This window comes from Neopelma chrysocephalum, unplaced genomic scaffold, assembly GCF_003984885.1.
Source record: "Neopelma chrysocephalum unplaced genomic scaffold, ASM398488v2 Primary Assembly neopelma1_81, whole genome shotgun sequence".
Classification (NCBI taxonomy): domain Eukaryota; kingdom Metazoa; phylum Chordata; class Aves; order Passeriformes; family Pipridae; genus Neopelma; species Neopelma chrysocephalum.
The window spans coordinates 1,714,607-1,729,878 of record NW_020897743.1 but is presented as its reverse complement, the minus strand read 5'-3'; the positions used below and the strand labels follow the sequence as shown (position 1 = coordinate 1,729,878).

Genomic DNA, 15,272 nt, shown 5'->3' with positions numbered 1-15,272 from the left:
CCCGGACCGGAGTGGGAGAATGGCTGAGCAGGAGGCCGGGGCTGGCTGTGGCCGAGCACGAGGAGTGCACTCATGTTTTCCAGATAACATTTTTTTCCCCTGCTTTTCACTTGCAGTTCTTATTTAGGATTTCAGCTCTCTGAAATAGAGCTCCAATGTATACAAGTGTCTCATCTGAGGCATGGTACTGCCTGGCTGTGCCAGTCAGTCCTGCAGCAGAGGAAAAACTTCTGAGGTTGTGCTGGCTCCCGTGGTGACATGGAAGAGCCACTGCCAGGGTGTGGGTATCCGAGTCCCTGAAGGTGGCTCTGGGCACTCCCTGTCCCAAGCAGGCAGAGACCCACGGCGGGAGGGGACGGGGTCGATGGCTGGAGCAGGGACCAGCCCAACCCATCTCCTCCTGCCCTGTGTGCACCCTAGCCTGCCCTGCCTGCCCTGCCTGCCCTGCCTGCACCCCTGCTGGCCCCCCTGCCCGGTACGCGCTGGGCAGATGGGGAGAATCAGCAGCGCTAACGCTTTCGCTGAGCACTTTCATTTTCTACCCTTTCACTTATTAATTTTCTCACCTTCTTTTTCCTACCAGAATCCATTAGCTGGACACAGAAGAAGTAGTTTATATTCCTATATAGTCTAATTTTTTTGAAAATCACACTTTTGCAGACAAAAGACAATGGCTGAAACACAGCACTATCACAGGGTGGATGAACTGCAGCTCATACTGTGGCACTGCTGGAACGATTTCATCTCATGCAGTGAAACTCATTCATCAGCTCGTGGGTTTGGTGTCTTAAGGGATGATGCAGTGGGGAGCCTGCTCTGCTTCCCTGCTCAGGCAGGATGTCTCTTTAAGGCAATAAAAGAGTTCTTTAACAAATTAATGATGTTTTTAAGTTAGAAGTTCTCATGGATCTCGCACTAGGGCAGGAGATTCTTCTTTCCCCCAACCTATAAGTACATTGATACTGTGTCCAGTGTATATTCATTGATACTGTGTTAGCTTTATATTCCTCTTCCGCAGATAAATCTGCTGCTCTGGCAGTCACCTAGAGACCCCATGTGGTTCCCAAGGAGGTGGGAGGGTTTGTTGTTTGTTTTTGGCTTTTCTTTCGGTTCATTAGGACCAGTTGTTTCAGTCAAGCATTAGATGATCCAAGGTTGCTGCCGTACTGGGGCAGCATCGGGTGGTTTGGATGTGTCCTCCACATACAAATCGAGTGTCTTGGGTCTGGTGGTGTTGAAATAAGAAGTACAAAGATCCCACAGCTTTGAATTTCGTGCCAGATATTCAACAAAGTGTTTGTTCCTTCTATCATTACGCTGTGGCTTGAGCAGCAGCAGGCCTGCCCTGTGCCCAGCATCCTGCTGGCACAGCGGGGAGGGCTGTCTCCCCCATCCTCAGCAATTCCATCATCTTGGCAGACATCCTCACACGCAGAGCAGCTCTGGTGTGGGATTCCTTTGGCCTGTGTAACTTTCTGTATTCGGGGAACTGCTCTAAGCTGGGACTCTTGTGGGGAGGGGGCTATGAGGGCTCCCAGCTGCAGGCCCTTCGGAAAAGGCTGTAAATATGTGAGAGTGGTCGGGTTGTGTTCTTGGACAGTTTCACCAAAAAGCCTGGTTAGGGGTATTTTATTGTGGGGGGAGTGGTTGTTTTTTCCTTTTTTTCCACCAGAGCCTTTTTTTGGTGTTACAGCAGCACTTTGGAGAGCAGATAAAAATCAGTCCCTTGCTCTCCACACTCTGGTGTCTGGGCTCCTTTCCTCTTGCCTGCAATTTTGTTTCATTCATCTTGTGCAAGAGCCGGAACCAGACTCCAGACCTGAGCATTGGCTGTGCTGACCCCGTACCCCAGAGACACCTGCCAGCAGGGGCGAGCCTGGCTGCGGGCACGAACCCACCAAGAGGTTGGGCTCAGGCCACTGGTGTGCCGGCCCCACAGAGAGGTTGGGTGTCACCCCTCTGGGACCCATCTCTGCTTTTCATTTGCACTCCTGCATGCAGCCTGTAGCTGAACCCTGACACGAAACCCTGTGCATTTCCCAGGGCAGTGGCTTTGAGCTCCCTCTTCACCACCTTCTGAGATGGTGACAAATCTCCTTTATTTATTCGATAGTGTCAGGAACCTTTATGCTATTTATAGGCTGTGCCCATGCCCCTCCCGAGATGTTTGCAAGACAGATTTAGCCCCTTCAGCTCCTCATGGCCTGTCCCCAGGGATCGGCTGCGATCCTTGTATCGCCCTCCCAGCCCGTGCGCCGTGAGCAGGAGCTGCGTGAGGGTGACTCACGCACTGTGCTCGTCCGGGCAGACCTCATCTCCCATGAATCTCGGCCCTCCAGAGCTGGGGGAGCCCAGCCAAGTGTCTGCTTCCAAAAGGCACCAGCAAGGGAGTGGTGGAATTAGGCAGAGGAGGCAGAAAAAGCCTGTGGAGGAATGCTGCCGTGGGAGGGGAAAGAGTTCTGTCAGGAGGGGCTGGGGTGCTGGGGGTCCTGCAGCTGCTCCCCCTCCACTGCAAAAACCAAAATTGATCAGACAGCCCCAAAACTCCAAATAAATTGCTCAGTTTTGTAGCTTCAGTCTGAGCTGCTTGTTCTGGGTGAGATACCGATCCCATGCTCCCCTGTGAGCCACCCTCACTGACAGTGCAGCCCCACAGTGCCTGGGCTGGTTCTACCCTCATCTTCAGCTGAGCCATTTATGCACCTCGGGAAGGCCCTGGAGGGTGTTTTGGAGGGAGGGGGGAGCTTGTTCTGCTGGTCCTCTGAGGTCAGTGTGAGTGAGCCCACACTGAGCCAGAATGTGTGCAGAGCAGCAGCCTGAGTGGCCACGCAGATCCAGGGCAGAGCAGCAAGGCCACAGGTGTCAGTGTCCCCCTGGGGACACAGTGGGGACACAGGGATGTGTGTGACCAGCATCTGGTCTGTCAGACCAATGCAGCCGTGCTGGCCAGAGCTGAGCTGCTGAATCCTGAAGCTGGGACTTTATTGGGCCTTTCCTGGGGCTGAGCTGTCTACTGACCATCTCGGGTACCCAGAGCTATGGCTGGGGCTGGCAGAATCCACTGGTGACCCAAGCAGTCAGTGGGTCTGCCTCAGTCTTGGGTCTGAAATTTCATTTGTTCCATTGTGAGGCTGTGAGGTGGCAGCTAATGGGGCAGTTCATCTGCAGCCTTGCTGGGAAGCCCAACTGGGACTGCTGGAGCTGTGCAGCAGGAGCCAGTAACCACCTCCTGCCCGAGTCCCACCTGTGGTGCCCAGCAGTGCCAGCTGCCATCCTGGCCAGGTGGAAATGGCCACCCAGAGAAGGGCACGCTGCTCATCCCAAAGGTGTTGGGGCTGGCTGTGACCTCTCTGCCTTCTCTTCCTCTCCTCCCCAGGCTCCCCACTCCTCTCCAGCACAATGGCCTGCCAAGAGAGCGAGTACCTGGATGACCAGAAGAAATGTGTCCCCTGCAGAAAGTGCATGCCTGGGCAGGAGCTTTCCAAGGTAAATTGGCTGCTCTGTAAGGAATGGGAGTCATCTATCACCAAGGCTTTTACAGTGCTGGGTGAATCCTCTTCCAGCCTCCCTTCAGAAGGATGATCTTAGGTCCCGGAATGTTGGGAAGAACTCAGACATGGTAGGATGGGATGGTGAATTGTTTCACCCACCCTGGGTAGGAGGGTGAGACAATGGAAGCAGGAGGTGGTGAGGGATTTTGGGTTGCTCCTCATGCTGCCTTGTTTCCTTTTTTGCTGATGGAAGTCTGAATTTCCTCTGGTTTGTAGCCCTGAGGTCACACTGCCTGGCCGGGCTGCATGTGGGTGGGTGCCAGCAGGACAATGCTGTGGGTGGTCCCAGCCCAGCCTCAGTGGGGGGTGTCCCAGCGGGGTCTCCCCAGATCTGCCTCCCTGGGCACGGTGCTGCCGGAGCTCTCCAGCAGCCGCGGTGCGCCGGCGGCCACGGCCGGGCACGAGACTGTTCTGGGGGAGCCGCGCTGCTCTCAGCTGGGTTCTGGGAACCCTGCACATGAGTAGTGGCCCCACTACCCTTTGCCCCCAAAGGAGGGACACTGTTCCCCTCGGTAGCATTTGGAACCCACCGTGGCCCCTTGCAGCCGTGCCCCCAACCTTGTGCCCTGCAGGACTGCGGCGACGGCAGCGGTGGGGACGCGCAGTGCGTGGCCTGCCCTCCCAGGAAATTCAAGGACCGCTGGGGACACCACGGCTGCAAGCCCTGCCTGTCCTGCGCCCTCATCAACCGCCTCCAGAAGTCCAACTGCACGGCGACGGCCGACGCGGTGTGCGGGGAGTGCCTGCCAGGGTGAGCAGGGCCGGCCTGGCAGAGCCACTGCGGCTGCGCCGGGGGCCGGGCAGGGAGGGCGTGGGCACAGAGGGTGGTATTTGAAGCTACCTGGGTCGTGGGACCTAAGAGGAGCCTGATGACCCAGGCCTGCCTCTATGAAGACTTTGCTCATTACATGGAAGTCAGACCGATCTGATGGTCCCCTTGTAGCTCCAGAGAAGGGAACCTGAAGGCTTCCATAAATCAGCTGTGGAAGAAAAGTTCCAGACCCAAGTTGTTTCAGTGGCCAAGCCCTGAAAGATGAGGGGCTGTAGACCACTATGGTTGATGGTCCCAAAAGAGGAGGACAGAGGGGTGATGTGTTTAAGGAGTTACTGAAATGAAACTGCTGTATACAGCCAGCCTACACCAAGCCTGAGGTCTGCAGACACACGTTGACCACCAGTGGGACTGGGAGAGGAGCGAGATGAGGCTTTGGTGTATGAGCTTCTTGCTGGACACAGCTGTAGCTGGGGTGTTCCTGGTCCTCTGGAGAGCTGCTTATCTCTATAATCTGCTTCAGCAGACATGGGGCCAGGGAGGGAGGGGCTGTTGGAGGGATGTCACTCCTTAGCAAATGGCTAGGCATGAACAAGTAGCTGCGATGCAGCTTCAGCTGGCGATGAGAGCTCTGCTGCTGGGGGTGGCCCAGCTGGCTGGGCAGGAGTGGAGGGTCAGCTGTCCCCCACTGCCATGGGCTGGGCAGCACAGCTGGCTGCACAGCAGGGGTGGTGGGGCCTCACCAGGGGCTGGGCACTGCTGAGCCCCTCTGCTCTGTTGGCAGGTTTTACCGGAAAGCACGGATCAGCGGGCAGCTGGAATGGGAGTGCATCCCCTGCACCAAGCAGACGCCCTCCTCCGAGCCACAGTGTAGGTGCCCCTCACTGGGGGAGATCGGGGTGGGTGGTATGGACATGACAGAGCTGCAGCCCCACTGCAGAGGAGGAGGGGCACAGTCATGGCATGTGGCGAGGGACACATGGGAAGGGGTGGTCCAAGCCTCAAAGTTTGGCTTCAGCATTTTGTGACTGATGTTTGCAGGTCGCTCCAGAACTAACCTGGTGAAGGTGGCCATTCCCACTGTACCACCACAGGACACGGCCCTTCTTGCACTGACCAGCAGCGCCCTGATCATCATCGTCCTGGTGCTTCTGGCACTCTCCATCATCTACTGCAAGCGGTTTTGGAAGAGCCAGTGCCAGCGAGGTGAGTCAGTGCTCTCCTCCTCTCTGTGCTATTCACCTGTGCCCGTGGTTCCTTCTTGCTGTGTAGAGTATTGCCCCAAGCATTGCCACTTTGACAGCACAGTGACCCAGCTGCTACATGGCTCATACAGAATAGACACCTTGCCCTGCTTCTCATGCCTGCAGGACCTCTTGTGTGCTTTGCCTGCTTAAAGACACAGAGGATCCTCCCTCCTCCTTGGTGCCATCAGGAGGAAACAGAGAAGGCCATTTTGCACTCAGAACTGACAATCCTGACTTCTGGGATTTCTCAGTTTGGGCAGCTCTTTGCTGCTGAGGGAAGAGGGCAGGAGGTTTGGTGGCCAGGGTTGGGGCACGTTGGCATCCAGCAGCATGCCAGGGAGCTGCTGGCTCCCGGCTCCTTGCCAGCAGACATACCACAGGGCTGAGGACATGCTGGGGAAGTGAGCCAGGCCTTTGCTCAGGCTGGTTCTCTTCTATCCTCCAAGTCTTCCTGAGGACTCAGAACTTCTCGGGCCAGCGAGCAATGTTCCCGACCGCAGCGGCGCCCGGCAGGTTCCTGTGTGAGGAGCAGATGTCTGGTCCCTGCTGCCTGGGTGTGAAGAACCTGAGCCCTTGCTACAGGCAGGCAGAAGGTACTTGCTCTTGTGCCTTCCCATGGGGAGGGAGGTGGTGCTGGGCTCCAGCTTGAGTGTCCCAGGACCTGCTGAGATGCCCTGAGGCAGGAAGGATGGAGCTGGATGGTGAGCTTTGCTGAGCCACGTCTGTTTCTGGTTCCAGGCCCTGTGGAAGTGGTGCAGTTCGTTTCAGACGGGGAAGCTGTGGGTCTCCAGCTCCCCTCTCTCCAGCCAGAGATGGACTTGCCGCCGGCCATTGTGGTCAGCGCTGCCTCCAAGGCCCAGCTGGGCAGGAGCCTCCTGGAAAGCCAGCCCCTCATCCGGGCCTCGGGCCATGGTGACTGCCTGGCCGGGGTCCTGCCGCCCCCCGCCCCAAGGCAGGGCCAGCCAGGCACGGTGGAGGCCCTGGCCCCCCTCTCCTCTTGCGCCTCCGAGATGCAGCACAAGTGGCCACATGCACCAGTGGAATGCACCGAGCTGGACCTCCAGAAGTTTTCCACCCAGGCAGAGTTTGTGGGCAGCGAGCGGCCGGACGATGCAACGAGCCAGGCAGTGAAGAGGATCCCGGCAGAGAGCAGTGGTGTGGTGCAGGAGGGGGCCCATCACTTGCCCCCCACCTTCCCAAATCCCATTGCTGATATCCCCCCTGGGGAGCGGCTGGTAAGTTCCTCCAGCCTCATCACTCCTCTGAACTGCTGCTGAGGCTCAGGCACAGGAGCTGGGCTCGATGGAGGGGTAGGGATGTGGACTGAGGTTTGTTGATATGGGATGGCACAGCTGGAGGAGAAGCACCATTCTGTGAGCCCCTGTGATGGCCCTGGGAACAGTGCCAGGCATTGCTGTTCTCAGCAGACTGCCACCAACCTTGGGGTTTTTGTCTCACCAGGTGGATGATGCCCAGAGCCTGGTGACTCAGATCAGCAGCGCAGCCAAGGGTAAGTGGCCTTCCAGCCTCATCTTTATTCTCTGAGTACTGGGATATCAGAGAGGTGGGTTCTTGGAAGAGGGCTCCTCCAGAAGCCCACCATGGCTGCATGGAGGTGCCAGGGATCACAGGGACTTACCTGACTTGTGGCCTTTGGTGCTGGTTCACGGGATGCATTTTCTGTGATGCTGCCTTGAGTGGCCTGCGGGCCGGTGGCTGATGGAAGCCCAGTTGTCCCCAGTTACCAGCTTCCCCAGGACTGAGCCAGCTCCATGTTGCTGAGCTCTGAAAGTGATGTTGGAGGAGATGCCTGCCCTGGCAGGATGTCCTGTCACCTGCTCAGCAGGGGCTGGGGCTGGAGCCCAGCTGCTCTGTTTTCCCTTATCCTGGACAGGGAGGACAGGTTCTAACCCAGCTCCACTGTGATGCTGCCCCCCAGGTCTCCTAATAGCGGAGCTGCCGCATTCCTTGGTGCAGTCACTCGCCTTCTTGTTGGACCCTTCCTTGAACGGTGTGAAGAACTTCGGCCACGTGGCACTGGAGCTGGGGCTCGTGCCCCAGTTGCTGGGACGGATCTCAGGGTTCGAGCAGCTCGTCGCACACTTCACGTATGTGGGAGCCGCTGTGACCGTCCCGCTGCTGGCACAGGCGCTGCAGCGGCTCCAGCGCTTCGACGCCTTGCTCCTGCTCTGTGACCACTTCACACTCAGCCCAGCGACAGACCACCAGCACTAGAGGACGCGGAGGGATGAGGAAAGCTCTGTGCACTGTTGGTGTGCGAGAGGATCCAGTGGCCTTCAGTCATGTAACTTCCCCGGTGTGCATGGGGGCAGAGCATGGAGACGGTCTTTGCATCACGGAATGGAAGGATGCGAGGGGTTCTGGGAAGCACGGCTGTGCCTGCTCCCAGCTCCATGTGGGAGGGCTCACTCAGGCCCCTCCAGAAGCTGTTATTCTTTGGCTGTGACACCCTTGGTCACTGTGCTGCCCGTGATGCAGTGCTCTGGCTCTGCAGTGAGGCCTGTCCTGCCCCAGTCTTTCCGTGGGGTCCCTCAGCCATGGGGCTCGGTCTCCATGGGCAACACCCTCCTATGGGCCTAGCCATCGCCTCCCCTCCATTCCAGCTTTTCTGTCCTTCCTCTGGTCTGTGCTTTCCTAGGTGCCAGATGCCACTTTCCCAGTTTGCTTTTTGGTTGTTTCTCTTCCTCCATGCTGGGATTTCCTCAGCAGAGGACCTGGCCATGGCTCACGTGCCGGGCTCCAGCCTTTGCCTCTCTGTGCCACCCTGGCACCTTCCCCTTTGTGTCTATTTGTCCTGGCAGGACTCTCAGACTGATCCCCAGGATGAGCTGGTGTACATCTTTGTCCTGGGGCTGTGGCTGCTGGCCCGGGACAGGTGCTGGCTCACTCCCGGGCTCCTGCCATGCCCACAGCCATCTGCTGCCCATCGCCTCCAAGGCTTTGGGGTGGCACAGGGCAGCAGGGGCAGGGTCGCTGCACTGCTTTGCCCTGGGGAGTGGGTGGCAGCTGGGGGCTGTGGTTGCAGTCAGTGATGATGTCCCTGTGCCAGCCACAGCAGGGCCAGCTCCTTTTAAAATATTTTTCTTTTTTTTTTTTTTCCTGCCTATAAATGGCCTGATTTCTCATTCCTGGGAGTTGCTACTGGGGAGGGGAGAGAGACCTTCTGCTTCTAGTTTCATCCTGAGGGATTTGTCAGAGTTTGCCGTGGCCCCGCTGCCACTGAGTGCCCCAGTTTCTGTTGCTGTACCCGGGGCTGAGGGCTGGAGGTGGTCAGGCTGTTCTCTGTCAGCGGCCCCGGGCGGGAGCGGCGGCTGCGGGGGCGCGTTCCCGTGCGGGGCGCGGCGGCGCGGGGGCGGCGGGCACGCGGGGCTGCGGATGCCGCTCCCGCGGGGTCACGGGTGGAGCAGCTGCCGGCGGGGCTGCGGCGGCAGCGCGGCTCGGTGCCAGGCGGCACCGACACGGTGTCCGACAAGGGTCACCCCGGCTGTCCCGAGACTCCCGGGCGGCATCGCCGAGGCTGAGCCGGTGGTGCTCGCTCGGGCTCTGTTGCTCTGTCCCGCACGGCCGCGGTGGGTGCACCGAGCGCTGTGTGCGGTCCCGCCCATGGCGGGGGCTCCGGCCGAGCCGGCGGACGGTGGTCGCCAGCAAGCGGCACTGTTACCCCGCCAGCCCCGCCCGCCGAGCCCGCAGGCTTTGCCTTTATGTGACCACAGTACCTGGAAGAAGCGGGTGCCGTTCTGGGAAGGCAGCACCCTCCAGTCCCGGGTATTAATAGCTGCTCGTGTTTCTTTTCCCTGTTCGGTGCTGTTGGGACTCAAACGCACCCAGGATATGCTCAGATAAGCAGAGGCGTGGGCAGTTTCAGCTGGATCTGACACTTTCTCTCCCTCGCTGCTTGTTTCTTCCACAGTCAAGGTCATTTTATTGCTCTTTGCTCCCCAAGACCCAAAGTGTTGGACCTCGTGCCATTTGGGGCCGGGGTTAGTTGGACTCTCGCTGCACACTCGGGTTATTAGGGAGCAGCCAGCAGTGTTGCTGCAGCACACACAGCCTGGGGCCAGGGATTTCCTGTTTGAGGTTTCTCTGCTGCAGGGAGAGTGCTGGCATTAATCACCTCATAAAATCCAATAAATATTTAATTCCTCTGTGGGCACACTTGGTCACTTCCACTGGGAAGGTAGATAACTTCACCCACAGCATCTGAGTAAGAGCCTTTCTGCAGCTCAGCTCACCAGCTCTGGCTTTGAAGTTGGGACTGGTCTGGGTGGCTTGTCCTGCATGTCCCTGTGTCACCGGTGCCACCAGGGTGTGGTCACTTGGGGTGCACAGAGCAGCAGCAGCCAGACAGGATGGCAGAGCCAGCCCCCTCCTGTCACATGGCAGCATCTGGAGCAAAGGCTGGGCAGGAAGGGCTGTTAAACTAAACCCACAAATAACAGGCACATGTCACAGGTGTGCTGCAGGTCCTTCCATGTGCTGGGCAGCTCTGCTGGTGTGCCAGGGTGGGGTGGGCTCTGGGCCAGCAGATGGAGTGAGGCTTTAATTCTTTATTTTTCTCAGTTCGATTAAAAATCAACCCCATTCCCTTCATAGCAAACTATTATTTTTCAGCTGTTTGATGTCTAAGCAATATTATTTACAGCCAAAACTTAACCCCTGCCTTGATGAGGTAGTGCATAGGATGGGTGTGTGCTGTGCCATGTGCAGGTGTGTGCTGTGCCATACATGGTGCATGGGGTGGGTGTGTGCCATGCCATGCAGGCCGTGTAGGGCATTGTGTGCCCCATCGTACGCAGTGCGTAGGGTGGTGTGTGCTGTGCCACGTGTGATGTGTAGGGTGGTGTGTCCATTCCATGTGTGGTGTGTAGGGTGATGTGTGCTGTGCCGTGTGTGGTGTGCAGAGTGCTGTGTGCTGTGCCATGTGTGATGTGTAGGGTTGTGTGTCCATGCCTTGTGTGGTGTGTAGGGTTGTGTGTCCATGCCTTGTGTGGTGTGTAGGGTGGTGTGTCCATGCCATGTGTGATGTCTAGGGTGGTGTGTCCATGCCATGTGTGATGTGTAGGGTGGTGTGTGCTGTGCCACGTGTGATGTGTAGGGTTGTGTGTCCATGCCATGTGTGGTGTGTAGGATGGTGTATGCAGGGTGCTGTGTGCCACGCCATGTGCAGTGTGTAGGGTGATGTGCTGGTGCTCAGGGTGAGTGTAGGCTGTGCCACAGCTCCTGCTCCACTGGCACTGCCCCTCAGGCCCCAGCCATGCCACTGGATGTGCTCCCTCGGCACTGGGCTGGCAGGGGCTGGTTTAAGGTGTGTTTTAACTGTTCTCAGTGCCCCTCTCAGAGCCTCACATGTGGTATCAGTGCAGGTCTCTGTGGCTGGTGCTCCAGCAGGGCTTGACATCGCACAAGAGCATTGCAGGACGGGGCTTTTCAGCAGTGAGGCCTCCCCAGCTCCCAGCCAAGGGCTGCTCCCCACTCTCACTGTGTCCATGGCAGGCACCTTCCTTCAGCTGCGGTGACAAAACCAGCTGTGTTTACAAGGGCCAAAATTTCTACAGGTGGCCTTTGGCCAATGCCCCTGGGGATCCTTTGGCCAGCCTGCCTCAAGCCCAGCTGGAGCCCTCAGGGAACCATGGGAGCCTGAAAACAGGGATAATACTGGGACTTGGACATCAGAATTATGCCCATCCCTGCATGAGGAACTGCTTCAGTGGGGAACCAATGGACTTGATACTTGACTTTTGCCTTTTAATAGTGTTTTAAACACAATACATGGAAGTTAAGGGAAGGAAATTCCCATAGTGCTGGATCTCATGTCACAGCCTCAGGAAGCTGTTTGTGCCAAGCGGCGTGGCTCTTGGGGAGGTGAAAGAAATTAAATAACTCAGCATCTGTGCAAAGTTGAGCTGGGGCTGAACAGTGGAAACACTCCTGTGCAAGGGGGTTATATTTTACAAGCAATTGGTTTTGACACCATTCTTGTCTGGAAGTCTGATTTGCAGAGGAATTTGTATGATAAGTTTAAATCCAGCCCTGTTCTGAGAAGCTCTTAAGCATAGACCTAAAATAGGCACATACTTCAGTGCTGGTAAAGTGTTTATTCCGATGAACAGTTGGGGAACAACCCTTGGATGCTGTTCCTGAACAGGGTGCTCTGGAGAGCTGCCTCCTCACTGTGCTCTTACAGGAATAGGCAATACTGACAAAGACATTGTTTTACTGATCTGGGCACACTTCTTGGAAGGGTCTGCAAGTGTCAGGGGTAGATGCCCTCTGTGTTGGACTATTTTATACTGCAGACTCTGGTGCTTTTCAAAAAAAATAATCACTACATTTCTGTAGCCATGGTTTACCCAGGGTAATACATGGTGTTTTTTATGGTGGATGTTATTTTTCTTTAAGGTTACGAATAGGTTATTTATATTTTTGTAAATTCTGTGTTGTTACCATTGTAATTCTGATGTAGCATTGCTTGTTAGGTTTGGGGTGTTGTCTGTGTTCAAATCTAGCAGTAGCTGAAGCTCCTGCCTTCCGTGTTAATGGTGGGAGTTCCCCCACATTCCTCCAGACCTGGTGCTCTTGAGTGCTGTGTGTTTGTAGTTCAATAAATTTTGGATCCAGAGGTGATGATGCTCAGTGAGTTTTGATTCCCCTCCCTGTGGGTCCCCTGCCCACCTGCTGGTGGGGGCAAATGCTGCAGGGGCTGGAGGGGGCTGGTGGGCCCTGTCTGTCAGAGGCCTGTCTGGCAGGGCAGGCAGGGCTTCTCAGAGAGCTGCTGGAGCAGCTGGGGCTGTCAGCCTCATCCCCTGGTGTGGAAACAGGCAGGAGGGGCTGAGCAGGCACTGCTGGATGGAGCAGCCACAACCCTGGGCCCATCCCCACAGGACACCTGCCCAGACCATGAGCATCAGCTTCTGGGTTTGTGTGGGTTTAACTTTCTTCAGAAGGGCCAAGTCTCAGGTGGGGTTTGCTATGTGGCCTGGGGACGGGGAGAGGCAGAGACCCCTAAATGATGGAGCTCCCATTCCCAAAGCTTCTCCGAGGAACAGCTGCTGTTTAAGCTCAATAATTACAGTGTTCGTGCTCTTACACTGGGTCTGCTTAAAATAATTATTAGCACGAAGGATGATTTTCTGTTCTAGCTGAAGCTATGATACTTGTCCAAACTCTGGCAGGCTCTGTGGGTGCTTGCAGTGCTGCAGCTTGTCCTGCGTGTGAGGATCCCCACGCACTGCCTGCAGCCCTGGCTGCCTCTGCCACACCACAGGGCAGTGGGGCAGCCTCTGGAATCAGGGCCCTGAAGAACCAGTCATCCACAACCCAACACAAAACCATGGCAGTGGTAGAGGTATTTGGCATCCACAGTTTCCAAAGAAGCTGTTTCCATGGAGCACACGGGTTCTTGGAGCCTGTTGTCACAGACGTTTGACACGGGGCACCCCAGGGGTTCTGAGAGCACCCAACCTTGCCACAGTCTACAAGTGGTGACAATCCCAATGTCCCTGCCTGCACCAGCCCAAGGTGGAGGGTGTGGGCAGGGTGCTGTGGCCCTCCCATGGGTAACCTGACCGCAGAGCCCAGCCCGTGCCTGTCAATTGCCCAAGGCCACTGGCACTGCAGGAAGGCAAGAGGAGAGGGCCAGAGGTGTCTGTTGGGAGAGCAGCCTCCTCCATGCTGTTGTGATGGGAATTCATGCCTTACCTTCGAGTGATTCCTGGCTCTGGGCCTGTAACCATCCAGGACTCTGTATTCTCAGGTGACTGGACACGCTGCAGTATGCAAAGGGTGGGTGGGTTTGGCCCTACCTCACCGCTCTGCTCTTCTAGAGAAGTCCCCGGGGCAACTCCTCCCATGCAGAGCAGATGCTCCCACCCAGGCCAGCAGCTGCCAGGAGCTCCCGGTGAATGAGAGGTTTACACCCCCTCTGCTCCTCACCTCGGAGCGCTTGTGTTGTCTGGTCTCGCCTTGTCTCTGGTTGATGCACAAGGAGTGATAATAAACCAACCATGTTCCCCTCAAAGTACTTGGGATTCTCATGCTCCACACTGGGATAAGAGGTAGCTGTCTGTGGAGTAAGGCTGGCAGAGGAACATATGTGTTCCATGCAAGCAGAGCAGTGTGAGGTTGAGAACCTGCTCCTCGGTGGTCAGAGCAAGGCTGGCTCCCACCCCAGCCCTGGTGCCACCTCAGCCATGCTTTGCAGAGAGGCTGGCAGCACGTCAGGGTGCTGGAGTACCCGGTCCTTACCTCAGCTGCCTCCTGCAGGAACATCTCCAGCTGGGATGCAGAGCTATGCAAAGGCACTCACAGCTTGGCAAGCCTCCAGCTCCAGAGGGAATGCCAGGGAATGCTATTTGGCCCACGCGATGCATGTGCACCATCTCCTGAGCTGTCTCTGGAGTGGGAATGCAGACGTGTGTCCTGCTGCTCCCAGCAGCCACAGCTTGCAGACAGCAATCCTACTGAGCCACATGTGCCTGACAGATGAGGTTTTGCTTTGAAGAACTCAGGTGAAACCTGTGGGAGGGGATACCTCACCTGCACCCCTGAGGATGTACCTGCAGAGGTGGGGACTGTGGCTCTGTCCCTGTGTGGACAGTGACCCCTGAGAGGAGATTATGTTAGACCTGCTGAGGTGAGGCTGCAGGTCAGGTGGGGTCTTCGCATCATTCTCGCAGGGGATCTCCCTCTGAGGGCATGTCCTCCTCCCCCTGAGCACTGAGTGCCGAAGGGGAGCCGTGGAGGAGGCTGGCCGGGGTGAGGAGGTGTTATCACTAATGAAGTATTCTGGGTGGGATCTTGCTTGGAACCAGACTAATCAATGAGCCCTGAGTTAACATGGACTGTGTGGTCTGTGGACAGTGGCTTTAGGTGAGGGATGGGAGTGAAGATGCAGTGACTGCCCATGGTGGGGGCTCAGTCCCACTCTCCAGCCTTCCTGTGCGCATCCATTGTGGGGAGGAAAGAGCAGAAATCCCAGGGAACAACGGCAGGGAGAGAAGGGGATTCTCACAGGTGAACTCAAGGAGAGAGGCAGTAATTAAATTTCAGCTGATTTTGATGTCAGGAGGGACAGGCTCAGAGGATGTTTAACCCCCTTTTGCTCTGCTCCTTGCATGGGAATTGCTCATCCCCGTGGGCCTCGATGGTACTCAGCTCCATAAGAAACCCCTCCTCCCACTGGGCACATCCTGCTCAGCCCTGCACCACCCTCCATGTGCCCCTGGCCCCTGCAAGGACGGCAGGACAGGTGGGTAAGTTTCCATTGCTAAAATTGAAGACTGAAATCCATTAGAGAGAACTGAATTTCTAGACTGGAGTTCCTTCCCTTCTCCACTTTCCTTCCCCACAGGTGATGTTTTTACTGTTTGTTCTCTGATTTTCTAATTCTATATTTCCCCCAGGCTTCCCCTGCATGCTCAGTTCTCACCTCACCATGCCTCTGCAGGACACAAGGACTATTACAAGCGAAGAAAACACGTTTCACAGCACATTATTGAATTGGATGTGTTTGCCCAGAGACAGAAATGCCTTGTTCTTCTACCTTCCTCACGGGGACTTTCAAAAAGCAGCTGAAAAGCTTTAGCAGTGTGTTTGGGACGTCCCCATTATCCCTGGCTGCTCAGCACCCACCCAGGCAGTGCCACCTTCACCCACAGTCGTGGTGGGCAGACAAGCCACCAT

At 56.5% G+C, this 15,272-nt stretch overlaps 1 protein-coding gene across 1 annotated transcript in view; it reads left to right on the top strand.

The window, feature by feature from the left end:
* Positions 1 to 8,886, top strand: part of EDA2R (ectodysplasin A2 receptor) — a 9,759-nt gene extending 873 nt beyond the window's left edge. The window contains exons 2-9 of the mRNA XM_027690552.1: positions 3,377 to 3,486; positions 4,124 to 4,302; positions 5,108 to 5,193; positions 5,365 to 5,529; positions 6,017 to 6,163; positions 6,309 to 6,805; positions 7,032 to 7,080; positions 7,510 to 8,886. Coding sequence (XP_027546353.1) covers positions 3,400 to 3,486; positions 4,124 to 4,302; positions 5,108 to 5,193; positions 5,365 to 5,529; positions 6,017 to 6,163; positions 6,309 to 6,805; positions 7,032 to 7,080; positions 7,510 to 7,805 — 1,506 coding nt within the window. The 5' untranslated portion in view covers positions 3,377 to 3,399 and the 3' untranslated portion in view covers positions 7,806 to 8,886. The remainder of the gene's footprint in view (positions 1 to 3,376; positions 3,487 to 4,123; positions 4,303 to 5,107; positions 5,194 to 5,364; positions 5,530 to 6,016; positions 6,164 to 6,308; positions 6,806 to 7,031; positions 7,081 to 7,509) is intronic.
* The last annotated feature ends 6,386 nt before the right edge of the window (positions 8,887 to 15,272 follow it).